Below are 27,897 nucleotides of genomic sequence, written 5' to 3' on the forward strand. Positions count from 1 at the left end.
GGAATTTCACCAGGTTCTCCATATATAAAAATGATAGCTGCTGAAATTCCCTTTTCTATGCAACTGTTAAAGGTACAGGAACCTTGTCCTCCTTTTCATATGGTCACCCTAGTGTAGCCCAAGGGGGGGGGTTGTGTTCTGGGGTGTGTGAAAATAGCCCCTGCCCATTCCTGTGCTACACAGATTTTGCCACATATGAGCCAGGCCAATGCCTTATAATGCAGATACCTTGTTCATCCAAATTTTGCCCACTGCTTTTTAAAAAATATGTGTATTTTAAGGAGGAAGAACACATGCAGCACTTGGCGTATATGGGATGTCCACATGAGAGAAGAGACACGTCACTCATTTTTCATGTGAAGGCCTGAGCTTCAAACGCATTACTGCCTACAAACTGCATTTCCTCCATATCTCTTAAGTTACCTTCCTGGAGGCATAACATATGCAAACAGTATATACGGGCTAATTCAGCTCCGTTTTCCATGGGCGACCTTCGTGTTTTTTCTTTAACTTGCTCCTCTAATTTATTTATCCATTTAACTTAATCAATGTTAGCTGAAAAGGGCACAGAGGTTTCAGTTTCCTGTGTGCCCTGCTTTCCAAATCTGGACAGGCTACCGCATTACTATCGAGAAATAGCAGGCTTGATGATTCCTGTAGTCATCTGGGAAAGAATGAGTGACTCCAAAAGGAAACTGTCAGTCTGGCTCAGCTTAAACAGCTTGGAGAAGAATCTGCAAAGAGGCAAGGCCTGGGAGAGCTGCTGGAACAGTAAACAAATCAGGACAAATAAAAGACTTATGGACTTATGCAGCCACCCTCCAGCGCTCAGCCTTTGTGCAAAGTTGTGGGAGTTCCAAGACGTGGTGCATTTTGTTTCCTAATCGGAACACTGGGAGTTGCTTGGCTGATGTGGCTGGAGCCAGCACTTAACAGTCGGGCAATTGCCCAAGGATCATGGAGATTTGCAGAACATGCTGAGCCAAGTCCCTGATCCAGCGCAATCCCTAACCCAGCTTTCCCCAACCTGGTGCCTTCCAGATGTTTTGGATTAGAGCTTCCAGTGTCTCTGACCATTGGCCATGCTGGCTGGGGATGCTGAGAGTTGTGGTCCAACACATTTAGAGGGCCCCAGGCTGGGGAAGGCTGCCCTAACCCGTCTTTCATGGTGCTTTGAAGAACCGCAGTGAGGATGGGTAAAGAACTGCACAAGTGAGTGAGTGGCACATGCTAGGGGCAGGGAGGGGCCTTGCCTTGGCCACAGATAAGGACAATCCTGAGGCCCTTGATAAGGGCTGGAGCAATATGCTCCTTCCACAGCATCTTTGCGGAGAAGGAAAGTCTTACCAAGAGCTGGAAAAGAGGGGAAGGATCAATCACTACAGATGTGTGAGTTGACTTGAGGGTGGCACCCAGGCCAGTTTTGAGGTGACAGGACTAGCAGCTGTACTCATGAAGCCCAGGAGGGAATAGGACAAACAGTTGCCTCAGCACTATTTTACAAGGCAGGGAAGTGCAGTAAAGGAATGGTCCCTTGTAGGTTCAAAGCTAGTGCAATACTGAAACGGAGAGGGGGAGGAACCAGGTGATTACGTACAGCCTTTTCCCAACCTGGTGTCCTCCAGATGTGTTGGACTACAACTCCCAGCCTTCCCAGCTGGCTGGGGATGCTAGGAGTTGTAGCCCAATATATTTGGAGGATACTGGGTTTGGGAAGCCTAAGCTAGCATCTTCCTCCCAGATCTCCACCCTTGCCAGCATCCCCACTCTGGTCAATATTCCAATGGTCCTATAACTCAATGCTAGAACATGAAGCTGTAATCCCATGCCTAAACACAGAAGGCCACTTGGTCTTCCTCCATCCTCTCTCCTTCTGCTCATACAAAGGACCTAGGAACCAATCATGAAGTTCTTTGTACTGGATAATTGTGCTCCTGTATGCTTTCCCTGTGATGTCACTGTGACACACCACTACAGAGTTCGGAGTAGAAGGGCTACCATAAAAGCAGAGATTATGACATCACTGTGTCCATGTTGCATGATGAGATGGTGTCACAAGAACACTAGGAAATTATAATCTTGCTTGGAAATTTTTAGGAAAACCCCAAATACACAAAATTGACTTTAACCGCTGGGGTGGGAGGGTTGGGAACTCTTGCTTTCATCTGTAAAATTCATTTCTGGAAAAAATGTGTTTATACAAACCTGCTGTTTCAGCCCATTTTACCTTAATATTAACGGAAGTGTGGGTGGACCTTATGATTCTCCACTAGTTTTCTTCTCTGTATAATTTACATTTGTCCTTTTAGTTTATGATTAGCATTATTTCCCAACAAAACAGTAAATAGCTTCAATGGGTGCTGCATTCTCAGATATTTTTCATCAAGATAGGGTAACGATGCTTAAATGGTTATTCATTCATTATGTTTACTTTTTAATAGCACATCTATTAAAGGCGAATACGCAGCCATTAGTATGTAAATTGAACTTGGATGCCTGAAATAATGAGGTGCAGCCCACAATGTGATTTATTGGCTAATTAGCTTTATTGTAATTGAGGATATGTGCAAAGTGTATATATCTGGGTTTGCATGTACGTGTGAGTATATCTGAGTTTGCGTGTGAAAAGAGCCTCAGTCTTTCACATATTACAAGTATGATATGTCACCCAGAAACATGTTATTTTTCTAGTTCTGCTGCATGGACCTCTTTCATTCCACATTGACAGGCAATAGAGTTCTTCTGAGTGGAAGTGTGAGCTGTAACTTGGTTCTGTAGAGTTGAGAGAATTCTTGAGGTAAACTAGCAGTCTGGTAGTGCACACACTGACCTGAGGGGGAAAAAAGCAGTCAACACAGTCATATTTATGTGGTGGTGCCCAGCAGTGGATTTTCATACATGGAATTAATTTTGTAAATGCTCCTTCTTACATCCAGATTGATCGGGCCATGAGCAATTAGCTGAAATGCTCCTATTTCTTCATAGGACTGATGTCTTACTAGCCAGAAATAGAGCTTGGGGAAAACTTTGAAAACGTGTTGGGCCATACCATTGATCTGTGGTATGGACATGCACTGGATCATTCTCAAGTTTGGATCCTCATGCCAAAATCACAGACAAGTCCATTTATCGACAATAGAGAATAGAGATGTATGAGAAGTTTGTTTCCATTCATTTTAGACCAGAGTTCGCACCTCCTGAGTTTGAACGCCATCTGTGGTTGAAGTCTGTACATTTCTGAGCTCGCAATGCAATTTGCAAACCTCAGAAAAATGAGAAAATGCCTACATTTGAAAAAAAACCAAACATATTATTGAAAGATAATTCAATAATACTGGGAGAAAAATGCGTACCTTTTACTGTGCACTGAAATTTTAATGCAAACAACCCCATACCCAAGCTCTTAATTTAGTACATAGACAAATTGAAAGCAGCGTTGAAGTGAAATTTGAAGAACTTCAAAGTGATTCATGCATCCCTACTACAGAATGGCTCTGTTAACTGGTCATTCCTCGGTGTAACTCCTGCACTCAAAAATTAATTAATTAATTTTCAAAATTATTTTTTTTAAAAAATTGGCTGGTATAAATACTTTCTTGTTCTCTCTGGATATAACCATTTGGCAGTTACTCCCACCTCATTTCTTAATTATTAGAGCCTTTCCTGTAACTGACGATGTTGTACAACATGTTCCGGGTATTCAGGTTTGTTTTGTTTTTGTTCTTAAATAGGCTTCATATCTATAAAGTGTCATTTGTATTTAGTATGGTCTCTTTCATCCCCCAAATGATTCCATTTAGATAGTGGGAAGGGGCGGAACTATTTCTCTTTGGATAAATTGCTCTAAGTTACTCTGAGCCCATGGGATCGAGTGGATATAAACCAACCTAATACATTTTTTAAAAAGAAGAAGTTATGTCTGATTGTGTTACCTGCAAAGTTTTTTCCTGCATTCAACAGGATCCAAGATTCCTGTGGTGTTCTGCTCTCACAGATGCAACTTCAGTCACTTTACCAGAATAACTAACAGTGCAGTCCTATACATGTACACTCAGATGTAAGTCTTCCTGAGTTCACTGTGGCTTAGTTCTAGATAAGCAAGTATAGGATTGTAGCTTCATTTTGATGTATTATTTCTATGGATTACATGCCCAAGAAACCACTTGAAAAAGCCATCCCATGATGGCTAACACATTATCACCCTGTTGTCAGTTTCTGTTATCTAGTGTAGCCATGGATTACACTACTGGCAAATGTTACAGGAGCATTTGTAATTGTTCGTTTTGAAGCAATAATTCATTATTAGCACAAAATGGTAATTTTAAAAGCTATTGAAAAGCCTTCAAAATGCTATCCAGAAGCAACTAAAAAGACAGGAGCCGGCAGTGAAATGGAAAGGTCAAAAGCACAATGCAGCAGTCCAATAAGTATCCAAATCATCTCACAGCCCATTCTGTGATTCCAGGAATTTGCATCAGCACAAAGATTCTCAATACTAATTCAAGTGAATCTGTCTTTCTTCTGTTTTGCTGAACTATAAGGATTCCATTCACTATTGTCGCTAGGAAAGTAAAACCTGTAGAGCTGCTGTTACAGTGAACATGCCATCCAGGATCAGCAGACTCACCAACAGTTCTTAAAACATCCGTCAGGACGAAATGATAATTTACAAGAAATGTATAGCTCATTTATTTCAGGCTTAGGCAACCTTCAGGTGCCATTTTTCTTGGCTGAAAGGTGGGGTACAAATCAAATCAAACCAAATAAATAAATACATATTGGGGCCAATTAGAGAAACTCTCCTGGGTACCACTACAAAATGGCTGAGTACAAGGCAGAGGTGGGGCTGAGCGCCGACACATTAAAGAACTCCTTTGAACCCAACGTTTTTGGCACCATTAAAAACCTATTTCAAAGCAATCCCACCTGCCAGTAAAAATTTATTTATTTATTTATTTATTTATTTATTTATTTATTTATTTATTTATTACATTTCTATACCGCCCAATAGCCGGAGCTCTCTGGGTGGTTCACAAAAATTTAGAAAATCTGGAGTGGGTAGGACACTTTGGCAGGCACCAAGGAAGGTGTCCATGGGCATTGGTGTCCATGGGCACTATGTTGCTTACCCCTGCCTTATTTGCTATGGGTTAGCAAGGTGTGAGCATGGTAGGCCATCTGCTGTGCTACACCTGCACTCCAGTGTTTGAGTAGTTCACCTTGTTGGCATCCTTCAGCACCTGGAAGCGACATCATCCAACATCAGTGGAGCAAGAGATATGTGTGTATGGTGTGTGTGTGTGTGACAAAGAGCAACAGAAGCAATGGTGAGGCACGGGGGTGGGACAAGGCTATGAACTGGCACCACACCACAGCTAAGAATAAAGGAGCCAGACTGCTTCAGTAAAAGGGAAAAGGAGGCTGTAACTAGGATCCCATTGGCCGGGTGAGAGGCCAGCCTGAGGGCACAGAGCACATTGAATTCAGGCTGATAAGGTCTTCTCATCAATCCCCAGAGCCATGGAAGCAGTGTGGTCAGTGGTGCAGCTAGGGCTGGACCTTGAAGTCAAAGTCTAGCTCCCACTCCAATGACCAGCCAGAGAGTGGCAGGCAGACAGGCCTGGTATCAGTACCTGGGTTGGCATGGTCATTAAAATTGTTTTTATACTTATAGGACAGCTGACCATGCATTTAAGAACCTAAGAAAAGCCATGCTGGATCAGACTAAGGGTCCATCTAGTCCGGCATTCTGTTCACACAGTGACCAACCAGCTGTCAACATGGTTGCATGGCTACATTTTACAATTTTTATTTAAAATACGTGTTATCTTTTTCTGTGACAAAGTGGTGCTTATTCCAAAGTAAATGTGTTTTGCAGCAGAAGCAAATGTCATTTTGTTCCTATCGTCATGATGATGGTTTGATTTAAACAAGTTTAAACTGTGGAACTGCGCATGCTCAGAGCATTCCTTTTTAAAAAACACACGAGGGTGAGCAAATCATTTGGGGAGTTTTTTGGCTTGTTCCCTCCCCCAACATTTCAGGAATGTAGAAGCAATTGTAAAGCATAAAATACTGGCAGGGTGATGGTAGAAAAGAGAAATGTTACCTGTGTACTTCACAACTGAAGTGTGTGTGATACCCATGGCTATCTAAATCCTCTCCCCCCATAAGACCATTAAATCCAGGGCCTAAAATTACCTTACTGCATCACTGAATGTGGTGACTTCCTGCTGCAAGTGAATGACGAACGTTGATTTGTCTTGTCATTGCACAGAACAACTTGCCAGTGTTTGTTATCACTTAGCTGAAGAGAGTCTGTAGAGACTCTTCTGAAAAGACTTACTTCTAATGTATCGAAAGAAACTATTATAAGGTTTATTAGATTCCAGTGTTCTTGAAGGGGTTGAACTTTTTTTTAGTTTACAAATATCCTACATAGCAGTGAATCATTTGGGTTGTAGGGACTACAAGATTTAAAATATACATTCAGGGGTATATTGGGGAGAAACTAAGTATTTCATATTGGTCTTCATAAATGAGGGAATTTACACCTGGGTCCATTTTGTTGGGTGCCATATGGAATAAGCTATTATACACACACACACAGAGAGAGAAAAGAGATGGGAAGTCATAAGCTTAAGTGTCGGTTACCTAAGAGCTGTTAAAGAATTCAAGCAAAATCTCTGAAAATATCTGGATTGCAGCTTCCCGTCTATCCTAGGACATGTCTACATCATGCCTTATCCCGGGGATCATCCCTGTGCGTCCACATGACACACAGAGGATCCCAGGGGCAGGGAGGGATGATCCCTCCATTTCCCCGGGATAACCGGGACGGCTTTTAGCCCGATTTTTCCCGTGGTCTCGGGAGATGTGGGCAGCCATCCTGGTTTCATCCCAGCTCCTCACGAGTGAATGCGAGGAGCCAGGCACGGAGCTCTTCAGGCACTCCATGCCCATCGGGGGGGTTGGGGGGAGCGTGATCATAGTTTTTTTAAAAAAAACTTTCCCGCTCACTGTCAGTAAAAAGAAAAAGGCAGCTGAAACATCCCTCGTTCCTCCCGGAATGTCGTACGTGCCATCTGCCCAAAGGGGAGGATCTCGCGAGCAGAATATCTCAAGATTCTCCACCTCCCTCCCGGAACGCCCCTAGATGCAGTTTGTTGGGCTGTGCCTCTTGGGATGGCTGGTCTCGCTAGAGCAAGATAAGTGCACAATGTCTCTTGTGTGTCTCTCTGCCTCATCTTCTGCCTGTGGTCTGTACTTCCAATGACAGTAGTAAAGACATCCCACCACCAGATTTCTTAGCATGTTAATAACTGAATAATAGAAGCAAACATGTCATATGCTTTGACTTTTTAGGTATTTACTGCACTTTCGGGTCAGGGCACTTACTTCGAGATGTCTTGCTGAAAAGAAATCCAGTTTATTTGATTCTAATGGTAAAAGTTTTATTTCACAATGAACTTGTTTGTCTCTGTGACATTTGTTTCAAATTAGAATAGATAGTATAGTACAAGAAAAACCCATTGTGTAAGTAGCCTTAAAAACATTTTTAGTATTTCTACATTTTTAATCGAAAGGCTGTTCTTCTCTTTGCCTGGACACACCTTGCAACAGACAATAGTTAAAACCTGTTTGTACACCTGATGTGATCAGAACCTTTGTGACAAGCCCCATTATTTTCACATATAAATCATTCATGGTCATCCATCCCAACCCACTTCCTAATTATTAGAGTCTCCCCCACTTCCCGTGCAAAGTTTCCACCATTGCCTTCATTTCCCATACACACTTCCATGTCTTCTTTTAGCCAAAGCTAAGACCACCTACTTTACAGTACAGAAATCAGTGACCCTTCTGAACTCACCCCCTGTGTGTATTTATTGTTCTGAACTGCCTTGAGGCTTCTGTAATAAGGCTGGATATAAATCTCAGTATATATAAATATAAATACATTTGTCATCCCATATCAAAGATTCTTCCCTTTGGGATGTGTACTAAGTCACTGTATGCAATTTACTAGTGCAATTGTGCAAATTTTAGTGTGTGTGTGTGTGTGTGGGGGAAATAATCCAGGTCTGCAGTTCCAGAAGGAGGGTGTATATGATCAGGAAATACAGCAACATTATTATCAGAACAGCAGGAGACAAAAGAGGAATCAAATACACAAGAGTTCAGGTCTAATTCCCATAGAGGCAGAATATATTACTGCTGTGTCAAATGTTCTCTAAATTTCATATGTGCATTAAAAGCAGCAGAACTGATGCAGCCAAACAGCTTACTGAAAAATAGTCAACATGCCAAGTGTTCACATTATTGTGCTGCTGTTTGGTGCTCATTTCTCCCCCCCCCCCCCCCCCGGCTGCTGCTCCCTTTCAGTGCTTTCCTTCTTCTGCCTTCACTGTATATGACCTCTGGAACATATGGTATTTAATATAAATGTATGTGCTTGTTTTGTAAAATGTGACCCAGGCTTACTTAGGATTAATGGATGTTTAAAGAGTATGTGAAAGGTGGGAGGGGCTTGTGTGTGAGAGAGGTTTTAAAATAATAACAATAATAATAATAATAATAATAATAATAATAATAATAATAATAATGATAATAATAATTTCTTAACCGCCTCTCCATCCTGATCGAGGCGGGGTGAACCGGGCATGTATCTCATCTGAAAATTTGTTCAAATGAGATACATGCCCAGACACTAAGGTCATCCTCAGGGGTCCTTCTCCATGAGCCCCTGCCAAAAGAGGGCCTTCTCTGCTGTGGCATCCCGGCTGTGGAATGAGCTCCCTAAGGAAGTTCGCCTGACACCCACACTATATTCTTTCAGACGCCAGGTGAAGACCTTTTTATTCTCTCAGCATTTTAACAGTCTATAAATTTAATTTTAACTTGGCTGTATTAAATTTGTATTTTAAATTTGTATTTCTGCACTGCTGCTGATTTTATCCTGGTTGTGCTTTTATATTGTGTTTTATATCATGTTTTTATACTGTTTGTTTTATACTTTGAATGATTTTAATTTTTGTGAACCACCCAGGGAGCTTCGGCTATTGGGCGGTATAAAAATGCAATAAATAAATAAATAAACTGACAGAAGTCAGGGATTAGGGATTGAAGACGATACATCTAGTGTAGGGGGTTTTCAGAATAGAATTTGGAAGGGGTAGAGTAGGTAGGACAGGACCAACTATAATTTAATTAATAATAACTCTTCTTGTATCTAATAAATTTTATTTGTTTATTTATAAATACAAAATCCCATGTGTTGCTTTGTCTTTTTAAGCTGCCAGATAAATCCTTATTTCCTTGTTACTTCTCCTGCATTGGGTAGAGGAAAGCAATTAATCATATTGTGTGTCTCCTTTGGACCCGATAACCTCCAAGATCGATTACTGCAATGCATTGTATGTGGGACTGGCCTTGGACAGTTTGGAAACTTCAGTTTGTTATGTATGTCACCATGACAGCTTCAGCTTTAGGGCACCTCATAAATTGAAGTGATGCTATTGATGATGATGAAGGCGAGATTTTCTTTATAAATGTCCATGATATCAGATGTGGTGTCAGCAAAAGCATGTTTTTGAATGTGTTTGCAATGTGCTGAAGATAGTCAGAAGGAAGAGATGCTTTTCAACACACTCTAGAACAGAGCTTTCCAAACTGTGTGTCTTGACATGTTAGTGTGTCAGCTGCAGTGTGTATGTGTGTCACATAACGTAACGAGAAACCTCTGAGTCTATGTGAAATAAGAATACCAACTTGCATGCATTTTTACGCAGCAAAGGTGCCGATTAGTATGGTGCACTAGTATATTCCCCTTCCGTCGTATCCGTGTATGCACACCACAGTCGAGGGATCATACAGGTACTGCGCATGCGCAATATGCATATTCGAGTTTAAACAGCTGATTCTGCATCACTTCCAGTGATGCGGCTGCACCTGAAGTGACGTATTCAAGAAATTCCATGGGTCCAGTTTTTTGATAGAACACCGTCTCAACCGCCGCTCGATCGCAGCTCGACAAAATTGGTTCAATGTGAAAAGTCTTGGAAATGTATGTTATTATCTTGCAAATCATATATTTTAAAAAAATATAAATGAAAGGTTTTCATGAGATATGTTGTGTCCCCATACATTTTTATTACAATTTATGTATGTGTCCGTATCTCTTATAAGGGGTTAGTTTAACCTCCAGTTTGCTAGTAAAACTGAATTACTGTGTCGCGAAATGATGCATGTCTAAAAAGTGTGCCACCAACATGAAAAGTTTGGAAAGCTCTGCTCTAGAAGAACATTGACATCCATAGAATGTATCAGTAAGCAGTGTGTATATGTACTTCAACACATTTTGTAAACAGCCTTCCCCCAACATGGTGCCCTCCAGAAGTGTTGGATCACAATAATCCCCAATCTGGTTCGGGTATGGTGGGAATTGTAGCTGAACAATGAAAAGAAATGTCTGGACATACCATTGTGGAATTCTGACTTCATGAATTTCCCCCCAAAATACAGGTGGGGAAATCTGCTCTGTTTCATTTCATTTTAAATGGTTGTCTTACTAAACTTTGAATAATGACCCTTATCTTTTCCTGGGGCAAATCCTAACATTATTTATCTTCTTGCAGTGTTTTTTCTGAGGAAGTATATCGAAACAGGATTTTTTCAATGTAACCGGTCACCTGTCAAAAAAATTTATGATAGAGACGCTGAAGAATATCCATACATCTTTAAGTCTTCCAATATTCTGCTGAAGAATTTACATATAGCTTTAAGTTCACAATTAGGTTCATGATTTACATGTTGAAGAATGTTCATACAGCTTGTAGTGCGTTTATGATTATAAGCCTCTGTTGGGATTGTTAATTGCATTCTCTGCTTTTATAATTTTGATAAACCAATATGGTTACATATACTTAGTTTTTTGGTTAGGCGCATATGCTATTATATATTGTGCTTTTGTTCACTTTGTGTATTGTATATTGAAATTCACTGCAATGTACTAAATAAGGCATCTTATGGAATGCATGTGAATCCATGATAAGAAAAATATTTCATTCTTATAAACCAATTGTTTATGTATTATACTCTTTGTGTGTTTATGTGGTTGAATGCATTTGTACCCCTAGCGTTCTGTGTTATTCCAACTACTGCCTCCTATTATATTGATTGGGGGGGGGGCATTAATACACCCCGCACGCTCCTCTTGATCCAGCTAGAAGCACCTGTATGTTCTAATATTTCTTCCCCTGATGATAACATAAAGCAAAAAGAACTTGGAAATTGTTGCAAATGATAACGTTACATTAGTGTTTTTTTTATTTTAAAATATAAATATTTTCAGTGGCAGAATTCTGCTAGTGTTTTTTTAAAGGCAAAACCAAATCCAAGTGCAGTTTTTCTTAATGCTTTCTTAAGCAGTACCTTAGGATAGTTGATCCATTTTAAAAAGTAAATGTACCAGAGTGCAGAATGATCTCTTAATTTGTATGGATTCAGAGTTTTGCCTCTGAGACTCTCTTCAACAAATAGCTCATGAATTAATACATATACTGCATAAAGCTTAGCTTTTATTATGATCCCAAAAGGTAAACTTATAATAGTTACAGCAAGTGTAATTTCTTTCTATGAGATACAAGTCTGTATGGTTAATCTCTCCATAGAACGTAGTTCCAACATTCTGTCACCTGGGTGAGTGACCAACAAAAACAAAAGCTAGAATGGGGCTGTGCAGATAGGAGTACGATTCGGTCCTGAATGGCTGGGATCACCAGGGGCAGGTAACAGGTATAGCCACAACTCCAGTTGTCTCTCCATTCTAGTAGGGATCAGGCTGCTGGTGGTGTGCACAAAATGAGGCTGTAATCTGCACACACACATCCCATTTTGAACCTGCCAGCGATTGAACTTTGCAGTCACTTGGAAAGGTTATTACCTGTAAAGAAGAAAAGTGTGTGTGTGTGTGTGTGTGTGTGTGTGTGTTAATAATTGTTTTTTTTTTAAAAAAGGCAGTCCTCAGACTGCACATTTGTTCAGATGCAAATTCCAAAGGAGAATTGTGTTCCGATACATGCCTTCGTCCAGGAGGTTGCGAATCTAGAGCGTTTGCCTTGGAATGTAAACCAAACAAATTCCTCAAGCACGCATAGTCTCCAGGGGCAGTATCCAATGGTAGTGCTACAATGAGTCTACTCTGCACAGGAGTACCATTGGATGCTACCTCAGGTGCACCCCATGCTTTCTCCTGCATAAGTGGATAGCTTTCATTAATATAGAAGAGAAATAAAGTGTCTTACTTAGGGATAACATTGCCGGGGGGCAGGCGGCATAATCTTCCTCCCCTCCCTCCCAGCACTGCAATGGCTTGCCCTCACTGACATTCATATTAGGCTCTAACAGGTCATGTGATGGTAATAGGTTGGACGTGAAACTGCTTCTAGGGTTGCTGGGAGCACGATAGGGATGTATTTTAGATTTACTGTTGTTCCCCGCCTCGATCAAAATGGAGAGGTGGGTAAGAAATAAATTATTATTATTATTATTATTATTATTATTATTATTATTATTATTATTAAAGATTTGATCCCCTATGTTTGAAAATATAGTTTCTAGTTGTTACTCAGAACTGTTTCCATCCTGGACATAGCACACAGGCACTTTTCGTCTGTGGATCACAGCAAGAAACTAGGCAGTTTTCGGCCTTAGCTAGACCTAAGGTTTATCCCGGGATCGTCCCGGGGTCATCCCTGCCTGCTCCCGAGATATCCTGTGTGTCACTTACATGGATAGGGATGACCTCAGGATGATCCCGGGATAAACCTTAGGTCTAGCTAAGGCCTAAATAAAATTTATCCACAAAGCCCTTCTCACGCAATCCGTCTTGGGATCCTGAACATGCAGACACTGTGACTTCACCATAAGTTTGGTTATTCCCTCCCAAATATGTTTTTGGTTACATCTTGTCTCAAAGAGAACTCAAAAACTTGCACATTTTTTTGTGATCTTTGGTTGTCCTGTTAAAGTTGTTACACCAATATGGATTTTGGAATTTTCGTTATGGCCATCATCTACTGCTGCTCCTCATCCCCACCATTGTTGGGGCCAGAGGGAGAGGCAAGTGAACAAGCAGGTTGCAACGGTGGAGAGGAAGTCCAGGGGGGGTCTTGTCAGTGGGCACCTGCTGAGGTGTGGACTCTTGGCAGGTGCCCAACCATACCTACCCTTGATGCTGGCCCTGGGGCCACCTTAAAGTAAATGGTTGTTAGTAGCTTGTGGCACACATCTTCTAGGAATGGTATGTGAATATTATGGACATCCCAATTAGTAATTCACAGCCACCACATTTAAGCTCAGGTCAGTTGCTGAACAGAGTGAAGACTTTCAAAATGACCTCATAGGGAACATAGATTTTATGATGCTATAGGCTGTGGAATTGTCCAAATGTTGCGAGGTTTACAGAAAACCGGGCATTTCTTTTGCATTGACTCTGAAGGCTCATTTTTCACTTAGCTTCAGGAATGTTCAGTGAAACAAACCACATCTAGTAGGGAAAAAATGTTAAACCACATGTAGAAGTTGCCTTGGTGACTTCTCGAAACTATTATTGTAGTTCAGTCATTGGCGTAGAGAAGCTTTTACAAATGTTGGGCTTGTTGAGGATTGCAAAGTTTTCAAGATTTGTTGGGTTTTGTAATAATTTTTGCATAATAAGATAAATGTAGTATCATGAGTCATATTTCTCCAGATTGGTAGATCTTAATAAGTAGAAAAGAACATCTTTTCAGCTCTATGCAAATAGTGGGATTTTTCTGCTTAATCAAGCCAAACGACAAGAGAGAGTTGCTTTTGTTTTGCTCTGTGTTATAAATTTAAAACAGCAATATTTGTCTTGGCATTGCTCAATACGGGCATGTTTTACATCTTGCATGAATTTTGTTTCACTCTAGGAAGCTATTAATTTCAGTGCTTATTCATATACATAGCCAGAGAAAAACACATGAAAAACACAATGAATTTTTCCCTGATCCTAGGATGATGCTAGTGGCAAGATTTGAACCGGGAACTTTCTGGTTCCTGGTTCAGTCTGTTAGCCACTATGCTATACTAGTTCTCCAAAAATTATGCGTTTGTAATTAAATTTCCACATATGAATGATTGGCAGTGATTGTATGTTTGTTGTGCATGAACATTTTCTTTCATTTTTATGCAGTTTGCATGGCCTCCTGCAGTCTTTCACGGGTCTTCCTATTACAGGCTGATATGGTCACTTATTGAGCTGGATTCTCTGATGTGTTGTATTGATGCCAGTTTTTCTTAAGTCTTCCTTTTTTGCCAAGCCTTTGCTTGATATAATCTCCCCCTGCCACCCCCTTATACTGCTGGGAGTTTGATGTACGGATTTTCTTAAATCCATTCTGCTTGTATTGTGCGGATTGTCAGGTGTCTTTCATTTTGTCTTCCACTCTTTGATGGAATTGTATTTTTTTTTTTAGTGTTTTATGAGAATTTTATTCCACTTGCGCAAACGCACGTTATCGCATTTGTACAAATCCCCACCAAAAGTTATAACACTGTCTGCAAATCCTCTGTGGAACCCACATGACTCCACTGTGGAATCTGGAGGGTGGATTCATAGAAATCTGAAGTCATTTGAATTCGTGTGGATTTCTCTTACGTGTTTGCTGGGAGTTATGTTTTATTGCAAGGGTGGGGGGGAAACTCAAGCACGGGGCTACATTATAGTGGGTTTTCTTTTGTATTTTTGGCCCCACCCCTTTGCCTTTGACCCCGCCCCTTTTGCCATTGGTCATGTCCACCACTGGAAAGTGTCCCCCGACAGCTTCCCCAAAATTGAATTTGGCCCTCGGACTAACTGCGGTTTCCCACCCCTGTTTCATTGGCTCTGGGTTTTCTTAAACTCCCTGTTTTGCTTTGTTTATTGTATTAATTGTATTACTTCCAATTACCTTGTGGGTGTGATCTGCCTTGAGGGCCATACGGAGGTGTTCGGCGAGAGGTGGGCTAAAAAATGCTTTATAAACAAATAAAGCAAGGGAATGGAAATGGCATGTGTATATGAATGTGACATATATATCTCCTATGTAAACATGAAATATTTTGGGGTCCACACACACTTTGAGGCCTGCAAATGTATACAGTGGAATAGATAACTTTTTGCCATAAAAATACGGCCCTAATCATACTAGAGCTTTATTACTTTGATCAAATAAATCACCTAGTTCACATGAGCTTTGTGGCCATACATTATCTATAGAGGCTCTTTAACATGCAAGAGTGGCGTTGGTGTAACAGATGAAGCATCAGTCATGGACACTGGTATTTCATCAAGAGCACCCATGTGATGGCTTTATCGAGGGGTGAGTTTTGCAATTGCTATACAGGCGATGAATTTGTTTGACAAGTTTATTCATGTAACAAGTTGGATAATCATTTGTGATTCACAATTGGAATCGCTGTGGGGTTGTTAATTTAAAACTCTCACAGTATTCCTTATCAGATATTCATTAAAGTGTTTGCGTCATGTGCAGCCAGATCTGTATAAATCACGGCACTGTAAATTTACCCTTCTTACAGGTTTATTGCTTTATCAGGTATTCACTTAGGATTTCACTATTCTGTCATAAAACATTTTCTAGGCGTAAAATACATTTTCTTATTGAGATAATATATTGTATTAATCAGAACACACATCAGCTGCTCTGGGGAGGGGGGAACAAAGTGAGGGAAAGTGTAGGCTCTTGAAACATCTGTGGATCACTTGGCAGTACATTTAAGGCGGGGTAAGAAACCTTTGGCTCGCCAAATGTTGGACTCCAACTTCCATCATCCCCAGGTGGGGTATGATGAGAGGTGTAGTTCCAGCACAACTAGCGCATATCACTAAAACTTGTAGTCCCCTTTATTGGAGAGGCTGTAAGATAAAAGGCCCGTATTTTCATTTATGGTGGTCTTGCTCATATATACAAGGATTCTGGAGATCAGTACATAGGGAATTAATAGTTATTACTAGAGAAACAATTGTATATGATCCAGATTTATTTTTATTATTAATATACAAAGGACGTAATACTGGATTGAAATGTAAAGACTTAATAACGTTCTTATTGTGAACTGATAACAAATTTGCTGACAGCAGCAAGGTTGATCATATCTAGGAACTGGAAGGTGCAAGGAGATTATCATGTTGAGGATTGGTATAAAGAGATTTGGAATATTGCTATAAATGATAAATTGACATGTAATATAAAAGTAAGAAGAGGGATAACAAAAACGAATGATTTTGAGGGAATTTGGAATCAGCTCCTAGAATACGTATTATCTAAGGGGAGTGGAAAACCACCTCCAGAAGAATCAATGAGATTTTGGAAACAGGAATAGATCCCGGGGTGGGGGGGTGCACTTTATGTTATGTAATGATGTAAAAATATTAAATTAGAAATGTTATAAGGTTATGCAATTTATGTATTGTTTTTTTCCTTGTGTTGTGATTTTTGTAGTATTGTATTAGAGTATTGTTAATCAATAATAATAAATTTTTTAAAAAAGTTTTAAAAAATAACGTTCTTATTGTCGGCTGCTCGTCAGACAATCACGCAGCAGTGGAAAAAATGGGATAATTTGAATTTATCTGCATGGTATTGAAATATATGGTCTGTGGTAATATCAGAAAAAGTAACTTATGACTTGCTTCAAATTCAAGGGAAATCAGAATCAACATCGTTCGATGTCATATGGGGGAGATTCATTAAATATACATCACATTCTGAATATATGAACATTGTAACAACAAATGAAGGATTACAGCACATTTATGATTTGGGGTTTTTTCTTCTTCTCCTTTTTTGTCTCTCTTTTTAAAACAAAAACAACAACAAAAAACTTTACCTCAATTAAGCTTCCTTTCCTTGAAGTTGTATTAATCAACTTTTATTTTTTTGTTTGTATATTATACATATTCATATAACTGTTGGTTTGATATTAATTGTTAGGGGATTATTTGTATTCATTTTTTATTTTAATTTTTTTGGTATCACTTTAAATAAAATAAAATGTAAAAATAATAATGAGAGGTGTAGTTCAACAACATCTGGAGGATCCCCAAGCCTCACTTATGGGCAAAACTGCATGTTATGCCAGCAAACATGTCTCAACGCAAATGAGAGGTTGGGGTGAGCTTTTGCGGAGAGTGGTTGCTACTTCGCCCCTTTATTTCCCGTTTTCTTCTCGACTGCTTCCTGTAGTGGGTAAAACCCCCACTAAAAATGAAAAGCTGGGGGAAGGGGCATCTGTAGTGGAGAATCAGAGGCTGGGGGAAGGTTAAGCACTCACTTCTTGCTCACTGATTCTCCTGTGCAAATATATTATGAAAGAAACTTTGGGTTTGGGTTGTATAGCCCTAATTCAGCTTAAGTCCACTTGTGAAAGCGTGTAAAAACAACAACCATTAGAATTGTTTTTTAAAATTTAGTAAGAAGTGCTGTCTAATTCCAACTTTGCATGAAAGAAGTTCATTCTGGATCTTAGAGAACTTTTGAACTAAGATGGCACAAATATTTTCTTGTGAACATTTCTATGCAACCACTTTGTTTTGTGTGTGTGCGTGTTGGTATGAAATGAAATGCCTCTCCAGACTGCCCCGACTAACGTGTTCATTGCTGTTTTCCCTTTAATTCTTCCTTTCCCTTTTCTCTCTCTTTTTTTCTGTAATCTCATCTATTTGGCAATCTTTTTATGATTGTGATGGTGCTTGAAGCCAAATAGATTTGGCTTCCTGGTGACATTATAAAGCCAATTCAGGAGAGAGGCAGTTCTTCGTGTCCTCATCCTGAATTGATTTTGGGACTTCATAATGAAGCCTATGCAGAGTATGGATATAAAGGACTGTCCTCACTGTGATTGAGTGGCGCTGGAGGTGGGCTACTGCACAATCAAGAAACAAAGCTCTAGCTGTCATTTGGTTCCCTCTCTTTGATATGTAACATTATACGCCTCTACATGCTGAGTTTATGTTTGTAACTGTGTATTCTAATTATAGATCTATGGTTTGGTAAGTATGTCTAGGGAGAGAATGGAGGATTTGTGTTTGTGAGATGATTGGTTGAGAGAGTGAAAAGGAGGGGGTGGTGTGTGTGTGTGTGTGTGTGTGTGTGTGTGTGTGTGTGTGTGAGTGAGAGGGAGAGAGAGAGAGAGAGAGAGAGAGAGAGAGAGAAACTGGGTGCTGTGCCTGGGGGAGGCAGACAGGGATATAATGCGAGAAGGTTTAGATCAGAGATAAAATTTTAGGTTTAAGAACTGACAGAGAGAGAAAGTCTATTGTGATTTATGGAAAAAAAGCATAAATCGATAGAGCCATTTAAGAGTTACTTATTATTCAACAGCTTATTATTGTAATTAATAAAGCTTTCTTTGTTTATAAAATCCTACACTTCCTGTTCATGGCTGCGCAAGGGGGAGGTAATAAAGGATTATAAAAATCTTACAAAGCATATTGTATGTGTGTCCTCACAGAAAGAGGACTGAATGGACCTAGAGGCAGCAAAACCAAGTGTGCGAGAGAGAAGGTGATTCCTGCTTGGGATGAGAGAGGCCTTAGACAAGGAGAATTCTCAGTAGGAAAGGGGAAGGAACACCACAGTATACAACCCCCTTCTTGGATCTTGGCCATGTCTGGTACAAGTTCACAGATACGTTACATGGGGATTGCAAAATTTCCTAGACCTGTAGGAAATATGTTGGAACCTTTTCCCCAGTACAGGTCTAGGAAAGTTGTGTGGTTGACTGACCTGCCCATAAAGTTTTCATTTAGGGATATTCAGTTTTAAAAGCAATCTATGGACTCTTGAGCATTATGTTGGAAGTGGACTTCTGTGAGATGATATACATGCTCTTTGAAGATAGTGTCTGGACCCTAAACGTTTTCCTTATATTTCATAGAATCATAGAATAGTAGAGTTGGAAGGGGCCTATAAGGCCATCAAGTCCAACCTCCTGCTCAATGCAGGAATCCACCTTTCTTTTCACCAATTATTTTATAAAGCCCTTAAAACACTTATTAATCTCAGGAGCATTAAAAAAAACCCAACGACCTGCGACTACCATGGCCGTGGGAAACATTTATGTACAAATGGCTCTCAACATGCAAGGGCATGAGCTAACTTCAGTTGTGGTAGAGGTATTTTATTTCCAATTCTATTTTTCTAGATAATCAGCACAATTACCTCAGAATTTGAAATTGGTAACTGTATTACATTCTCGCATAGCTCACTGAGGAGCAGTTTCCATAAATAACAAATGTTGTTGTTGTTTAGCCTTTCAGCAAATATCCTCCTGTGATCAACGATATCTCTTTTTGGCTGCCTTCTGACAAGTACTCTGAAAATGACTTCTATGATTTAGTCCGAACAATTGGAGGAGACATAGTGGAAAAAGTTGAACTCATTGATGAATACACTCATCCAGAGTAAGTCAAACAGATTCTTTCATTGTCAGATGCTTATGATGAAATATGCACTACCTTGCCAAAAAAGCATACTTTGTCCAGACTTCATCGGACTAGCGACAAGTTGTGGATCTTCCAGACCAAAAGAAATAATAATAACAATAATAATAATAATAATAATAATAATAATAATAATAATAATAATTTTTTAAATGGCCCTTGTATAGTTGACCCAAATGGAGAGGGATGTTGTATGCTGGAGATAATCAGGAAGAGCAAGTTGAAAGAGAGAAATATTTGCCTGAGGAATGGACAGGATTAGCACTGGCATAGCAGAAAATGTGTTGGAATCAGTGGGGTCATGTCAACAGCAAGATGGTCAAGGAGCAAAAGTAGGAAAGAAGGTAGATTGGGTGCTAGAAAATAGACAGCTGCTCATGGGCAAGTGCAGGGGCCGTAAGGGAAGGAGAAAAAGTAGATAAGCAGCTACCAGGAGTCTGGCAGAACAGTTTTTGTTTGCAGAAAACATCTGTGAAAGGAAATAATGCAAGTGGACACAGTGACCCTGTTTAGACAACATGCTAAGACATAGTGGTAAAGCATTTTGAGCTAAACATTATGGCTTTGTGTGTTGTGTGAACCATGACTTAGGCCATAGCTAGATGAGGGGGTTTGAGGGCGACGATTTTGTGACTTTATGATTGCGAGATCGTCACCATTGTCTACATGCGGCGTGTGACATCGCAGCCGCCATTTTGTTTTTTGTTTTTTAAATGAGAAGGAGCGCACAAGTGCTCATCCGAAAACCGTAAGTTTTTTTTTTAAAAAAAAAACACCTCTCCCTCCCCCCACCCCCGATGTAACCCCCCCAGTTACTCGCGAGGAGCATGGGCTACCCACGACGCCTGGCCACACGTTCCACAGTCTCGGGATCATCCTGAGACTGCATAAAATCCATTATTAAAGGGTAGGGTGATATCCCGGGCCAAGAGAGGGATCATCCTTCCCTGCTTCCAGGATGCCCTGTGTGTCATGTGGACGCACAAGGACAATCCTGGGGTGATCACCGGGATATCACCCTTTCTAGCTATACCCTTAGTATTCCTAACCATGGACGCTACATAACCACGGTTTAAACATGATCCCTAACCATTTGCTGCAAAATCATGGCTTAATCATGGCTTAGTGTGCTGTCTGAACAGGCCTTATGTTTGTAGATTGTGGATTGTATCCAAAATGTTGGGGTCTCAGGGCCAATACAGAAAGAAATGTCTCCCAAAAGGGGGCAGCTTTAAATGGCTCTTCACAGCAGCCTTTACACGTGCAGCAAGTGTTCCATCATGTACACTTCATACCATTGAAATGATTCTTCTGCAGACATTCACAGACATAATTTTTTAAAAAAAAAGTCTATGGATATTTGTGACTGATTTACCTCACAAAGCTGACATTGGGAATGATGTCAAGCGGCCTTCTCAGGTAAGACAAATTGAGTGCCTCAGCCTAAAGTTGACAGCTTCCAAATATATCCCTGCCTCATTATATCCTTTTTACAACAGCCTTGTGAGGTTGTTCACGAGGAGAGATAAAGGAATTGCCCCGTGCCTTTCAGTGAGATTCGTGGCTGATCAAACATTTGAACCTCAGAGGCAAACTCCTTGGGTATAATGAAACCCTCACCGTGTTTCCTGCTTTATTGTGAATAAGAAAATGAAAGCTGTCCAGATATTTCTGAACAGAAATAGATATAAATATGTCTGGATGGAAACAGACATATAGATATTTCTGTAGCAATAGATGTTTGAGGACAGAAACAAATATAAAACAAAATATATAAATTAAAAGCAGTTTTGGAAGGGGACAGTTTATGAGTGGGGGAGCAGGACACTTATACTTTCTCTCACGCTTTTCCCTCTGTAGGGCTCCTGGTGAATGTTTACTTTTGCAAAAGCACATGGGGACCCCATACATGTGTGGGGCATGAGCAGCTTGTGGTGGGGGAGTGGAAAAATAGGAGATGGGATAACTGCTCAACCCCCCCTTCCCTCCACTTCTCCATTAATCAAAGCACTGGAACTTGTTTTACATGTTGCATGTAACGTACCTTGGCCCTTGGTCTTCTATCTCTCTACATTTGCTCACTGTCCCAAATATCCTTGGCTCCAAGTTAGATGTACACATTATCACATAAAAGAAGTGCTATCACATGTATCATTACATCATAACTTCACCCAAATCCATCTTGTTATGCATTTTCCTTTGGGACATATTTCATTTTCTCTTTGTTACAATAAAGCAGAATATCTGTATGTTTCTGGTTTCCTTTTTCTAGTGCAGGAAGCTGGGCCTTTTGTTGAGAGGCTTGACAGGAGAAAAAATACTGCTTTTTTACGGTTAGGTAAAGGAAGATACAGAAGAAGGAAGGATAAAATACACAAAACTCCAAACCAGAAATGAACTGTGCTGTCAGTGGTACGTAGGAAGTAAATTTTTAATCAGAACAACTAAAAATACCATGGAAAAGGCATCATGGGAGACAGTAAGAAACAAAATTGATTTTGTTGCTTTTTGCTGCATCGCCGTCGTCTTTAAAGGAAAAGAAAAAAAAAGGCAAATGGAGTGAACGGAGAAATCTCTTTTTAGATTTGAATGATTTGCTTGTTTACTTTCTGGAAACAGCATTGCTCATTTGTAACTGTCTAAAGCAAATATTAATACCGGGGAAAGGAAAGCTAATAGCCATCGTTATTTAGTTAGATACGTTAGCATTTTAAAAGCCTTGGGTATGCCACGAGTTTTAGGATATAATGATCTCCTCCTCCTCCTCCTCCTCCTTCCTTCAATTTACATAGTTTGAGGTGGGGTGGGAAACGCTGGCAAATATTATCTTCTAAATACAACTGCATCCATTCATAGCTTTTTGTCACTATGCCTCCAAAGAGTTGTTTTATATGAGATCCTCTCATTTTATTGCTGGATGCTGCATTTTCTCCTTCCCAAGTTTCTGACAAATTGTCATTTGCCCTGCTTATTATTTTATTTTTTAAAAAACAAACATCCCAGCTGATGATTTATTTATTTATTCATTTATTTCCAAACCTTGCTTGAATTTTGCCTTGCAAGAAATGAATGATCATGGAGCAACATTTCTGCTAGAATTACAGAAAGGAGAAACCTAATCATCCAGACTTCCCACACTGTGGTGTTCTTCATCCTTAGCACAGAACAGTTTGCAAAGGGATTCCTTGGTATTGCCTTTAACTACTGCTGACCCAGCAAAGTCCTGCGAGTAGCTTCTCATACACAAAACCCGAAAGAACAGAGATGGCTTGACATCAGCCATCAGAGGATAAAGTATTTTCTATTAATGAGCTGCATCCTTTCATGCACAAGAGTGCTCTCTCCTTCGCTCAGATAAAAGTAAGTCTAATTGACCAAGCTTGGAGTAAAGGGAGGCTTTTGGCTGAACACAAACATATGGCATTTTCTGATTGTTTATGGCGAGATACCTCTCTTGAACGTAACACTAGAGCCTTGACTCTAACTATGAAGGAGATATTTCTGTGTTTCCAGCTCAAGTATGGGCCTGATCCATCTACCTGTTTCCATGAAAGTGGATAATTCTCTTGAAAACTTTGATATGTACATTTGGGACATAATTTGTCTGCTTTAGCTTCAAATGTGGGCCTGGTCAATACACCCAGTTTTAAGAGGAGCAGGGAATTATCCTAATGTTTACAGAGATCTCAGACAGTGAGATCTGAATTCCTTTGATGCTTTGCAATGTTCATGAATATCCTAACTGCTACCGAATGGAGCTCAAAGGCGGTCGCTTGCAGCGTTTTGTGTGGCGATTGAAATGTCAGTTTGACCCAAGAAAAACCATCCCATCGGCTTGGGAATAAGAGCAAGAGCAAAGGAGAAAGGGTCAGCTCTGGAAAGGTGTGAGGACAGGTCTAGAAGACAGGGAAGCCAAGGCAAAAGAAGCCAAGAGGTGTGATACCGAAGCAGGAGTGCCCCGTCCATATAGGCAAACCAGGCAGTCACCTAGGGCGCCAAGTAAAGTGGGGTTCCACATTTGAGGGGGGAATACAAATAAAAAAATGCAAATAAAACAACCAAGCTGACACTATTTCAGTTCCCGTGTGCATACAGAGGAAATATGACTGAGGCTGTGATGGTGAACAAGGGACCGACTGGGGATAGTGGAGCTAAGGCATGCCACCTGCCCACTTTTGGAACCCGGTCCTCCCTCAGGCGTCACGGGATGTCCTTCTGCTCTGCTGCTGCTCCCAGTTGGAGGCAGGGAGTGAGAGCTTCCTACACAAGAGCAGCCGCTTTCTTTGCCTTCGGAGGGCAGAGCCCAGGGGTTGGCAGAGTCTTGAAGCGTCATCCCATGTACCTGTTTCCCTCGAGTTATCCCTACAGCGCTAAGCTGTCAGCGTTGTTGTTGTTGCTGCTGCTTAATCACATCCTGGGCGGCAGCGCTTTGCAAAGGGTTTGAAGGGGGGAAATGTAAAAAAATCATAAAAAATCAACGGAGGACCCAATCTGATTCAAATTTGGTATGCTTAAAGCTCTCCTTAATATCTATTACTGTGCCAATTTTGATGTCTTTATTAGGGGTGTGCACAGACCCCCCCAATCCTCTTCGCGGCTGATCCGCAAATTGCGAATCAGGCCCGCTCCGCCCCGCCTCGATCCGCCTGGGGGCCACTCCGCTCCGCTGTGGAGCTCCGGCTCCAAATCGGAGCTCCGCAGTAGCGGGGAGTGGCATCAGGTAAGGCCCCCTCCCTCCCCCCCCCTTACCTGTGTCCGTCACGGCCCATCCCAGCTTCACTAGAGCCAGGAACTGTAGGCCCCGATTGCGGCCTACACTTCCTGGTTGAGCCATGGGCTCTCGTGAAGCTGGGATGGGCCGCTCAACCAGGAACTGTAGGCCCCGATTGCGGCCTACACTTCCTGGTTGAGCCATGGGCTCTCGTGAAGCTGGGATGGGCCGTGACGGACTCAGGTAAGACCCCCCTCCCCCTTGGTCCCTTACCTGGCCCTGCCCCACTTACCTTTTTGGCGGAGCTCCGGATCAAGGCGAAGGATCCGCCTTCACCTCAATCTGCTTCCCAATGCTCCGCGGGTCCCCCAATCCTCTTCGCCTCCGCCTTAAGGGTAGGCGAAGCCCCCCGCTCCGCTCTTGCTTCTCTGGTTCGAGGAGAAGCGGAGCACATCCCTAGTCTTTATCTTTAAAGCTTACGCAAATGTAAGCATTTGTTTAATTTTTCTTTAATCCTGCTCCTGTGCCCCAGTGGCCGCTCAGAAAACAACAAATGATACGTTCGAAAAGTAGTACCAAAATATTGCACTTCTTTTGGCTTTATAGCACAATTAAAGCAGGATGCATGGGAGTACTTCACAGTCAAAGCAGATTATAAGGTGGAAAACTTCTGAGTCCTTTGCACGCAATTCACAGTGATTGCACAGTATAACCCTGGTGTGATAAAGCTCTTGTTGGCCATGCCGCCCCAAGGATGCAACTGGGACAACAACCGGGGACTTCTTCCAGGGTTGTGCTCATCTCCTTCGTTTGCTTTTATCAGACCCTCTGCGCTGATACAGTGCTTAGCAAAAAACAATAACAACAGACAAATATTTTGGGCATGTTTTATTACCAATGATAGTATTTCTGATTCTGAAGATGCACAGGGAGGTAGGGGGTTGCCTCTGTATTAAATGGAAAATAGGGGCAAAAGTTTCCCAACTTCCTAAATTCCTCTGCCTGGGTGCTGAGTGCATGGTTTGCCTAGGGCGCCATTTCCTGGCACCTAGTCTAGGGCCACCCCTGTGCTAAAGGAAGGGGACAGAGTAGGCACTGGCATGCAAAGTGGGACCCCCAGAGTCAGGGACAGGATATGGAAATAGTGGGTTAAAGGAGGGATGGGGAATCCCAGGCTTGTGGGTCTAATCCTGCCCACAGAGGTCCCCCATCTGGCTCATGGAGTCTCCTTGAGTTCTTTCAGGGGGCAGGTCTTGCTCTGTGCAGGAATCTCCATTGTTGTTCCCAATTGGAGATAACAGCAGGGATGTGGGCAGGCAGCAGGGGACTTGGCCAGCACCGGGAGGAGTATGCATAAAGGCCAGATTGTAAAGTATGATGAGGAAAGGATGGGCTGATAAGAGAGAAATTGTGGGAAAACATCACAGAGCACAAGGGCAAGAAGAACTGTGTAAGATCGACAGGAAAAGAGGGAGAAGGAAAAAAGAAGAGAGTTGAACAGGCCCTAATGTAGTAAATTCAAAATCCTGTAATCTTATTCTGAAATGAAGCTTTTTAAGCCATCTGACTTATTGGTATTTTTGCTTCTGCTTGATATTTTATATATGGAGTTTTGTCCCCTGGGGGGATGGAGGTTGGCTCTTGGCCTCTTCTTTTCCCCTTCATAGAGTGGTGACAATTAGACGGTGACTTTTCATCCTCAGGGTGAGGGGTGAGGCTACCCTTGCCTTCATCTGCCTTCCCCTCTGCCATCTCACTTCCATGGCATCAATAAACACACAGAGACCCGGAAAACGATACTGAAGGAGTGTAAGCAAAACCAATCTGTTTCCAGGGTAAAGTGTTGCAATGTGTGCTTGGCTTTTGATCGGAGAAGGTCCAAATGTGCCCGTAAGGAAGGCTACAATTTGAAGAGGTAGATGATAGGCGACAGCTGTGCTCTGCCCATTTTACTCAAGCTTCCACAGAAGTCAGCTGTTTCCTGTAGTATTTGTTAAATATCCTAATTCCCATGGCGATGCCTGCATCCAAGAATGCATGTCCCGCAATTACCTTTAGGGAAAGAATGAGCAGATGAGGAGAATGTTGTCGCAGGCATTCACATATCACAGGGGAAAGCTCTATTCTTTAATGAAAAAGCTGTCTCTTACGGATGATGTGTGTAATTTTTTCAACTGCTCTTTCTGAAGTTGGAGAGTGCTGGCCTGACGTACTAGTGTGCAAACAGCCAAAAACAGATGCAAAACAGGAGATTGCCCAACCCAGCTTTGCCTTGTTAGGAAGGATCCGACAGTGCGCTGCCGCTAGCGCTATTGAGGTTGCACTGGAGGAGATGAATGCTTGTGCAGTGTCCATAGCGGTTGCTAGTATGGCTAGTTTCCCTGGGAAGCCTGTTGTGCTAACAAGAGCTGTTGACATTGTACAAGTGTTGGTTTCTACTAGTGCATTGTCAGTAGAGCTATTGATCTGCCAGAGGGAATGCTTAACCATTCCTCTGCCTGCCAATTCTTACACACACACCCACACACCCCTCCGCACAGGTCATTTCCCAACTGTTGTTCCTGAAGACTGACTAAAAATGAGCCAGGAGGTTGGGATGGTCCAGAGTGAGAGGTTGAGGAGCATTAGTGGGCAGAGGAATGCTTAAGCATCTTTTTCCATCCATCCATTTTTATTTCATTTGTTTTAAAAGCTGATATCTGAACTTTTCCCAAAAGAACTTAAAGTGGCGTAAAACAGTAAAATACAACAGTGTCTCTGTTCAGCCACAGTGGTTAAACACGTTGACCTAAAGATTATGGCTTAGCATGTCATGTGAACCATAACTTAGCATATTGTGTGAACCATTCCTAACCATGGTGGCTACATAATCACAGTTTAAAACCCTCACTAGCCGTCTGCTGCAAAAGGGTTATCACCCTAACAATGGCTTAGCGTGTTGTCTGAACAAACCCAATATAAGAGCAAACACATGATAATGCATTGAACAAAGTAATCATCATAGAACACCAATTTACAAAAGAGCTAAAAATTCCAACATGAACAGAGCCATAATCTGAATAGTGAAAAGACAAAAAGGGTACAACTTTAACAAAACCCCTAGAAGTGTATTTTTATTTAAATACATTTCCCCTTGTGAATTTGGGGGCAGTGGGGTAATGTGTGTTTTGGCACTAATAAAACATTCACTGAGATTACAGGGGAGGGCAATTGAATGAGTTTCAGAGAGTTGAGAATGATCAAGTTGTTTGTAACTTAGATCTTAAATCCGAATAAAGGCTACCCAGTCATTTCCATAAATTCAGTCCTAAATTACTACCATAAAAATAACATAGCTGGCCTGACGTTACATTTGCAGTTAGATGTACGTTTGAGGTCAACCCTTGTATATGAGTAATCAGTGCCTCCAGGTTGGAAAATTTTAATCTGTAATGTTAAATGTCCACCTTAAGAAACAAACAAACTGCACTTGCCAAAGCACATATTTATGTGATTGACTGTTATGGCTATTGTAATGATCAATGGGGTTAATATTCTGTTTCACAATTGGTACATATACAAAAATTCATATTTAGCTGATAAATTCTAATAGCCCTTGGGAAACCCCTGAGGACTTACCAAGGAAAGAGTCCTATTAAGCAACAAAATGCTCTTCAAG

General features: G+C 41.2%; 1 protein-coding gene across 2 annotated transcripts in view; it reads left to right on the forward strand.

Annotated features, from left to right (window-relative positions):
* Positions 1-27,897, forward strand: part of FARS2 (phenylalanyl-tRNA synthetase 2, mitochondrial) — a 268,820-nt gene that overhangs the window by 154,024 nt on the left and 86,899 nt on the right. For both annotated transcript variants that reach the window (XM_063130326.1, XM_063130325.1), the window contains one exon: positions 19,338-19,489. In XM_063130326.1, coding sequence (XP_062986396.1) covers positions 19,338-19,489 — 152 coding nt within the window. The remainder of the gene's footprint in view (positions 1-19,337; positions 19,490-27,897) is intronic.

This window comes from Elgaria multicarinata, chromosome 7 (assembly GCF_023053635.1).
Source record: "Elgaria multicarinata webbii isolate HBS135686 ecotype San Diego chromosome 7, rElgMul1.1.pri, whole genome shotgun sequence".
Classification (NCBI taxonomy): Eukaryota; Metazoa; Chordata; class Lepidosauria; order Squamata; family Anguidae; genus Elgaria; species Elgaria multicarinata.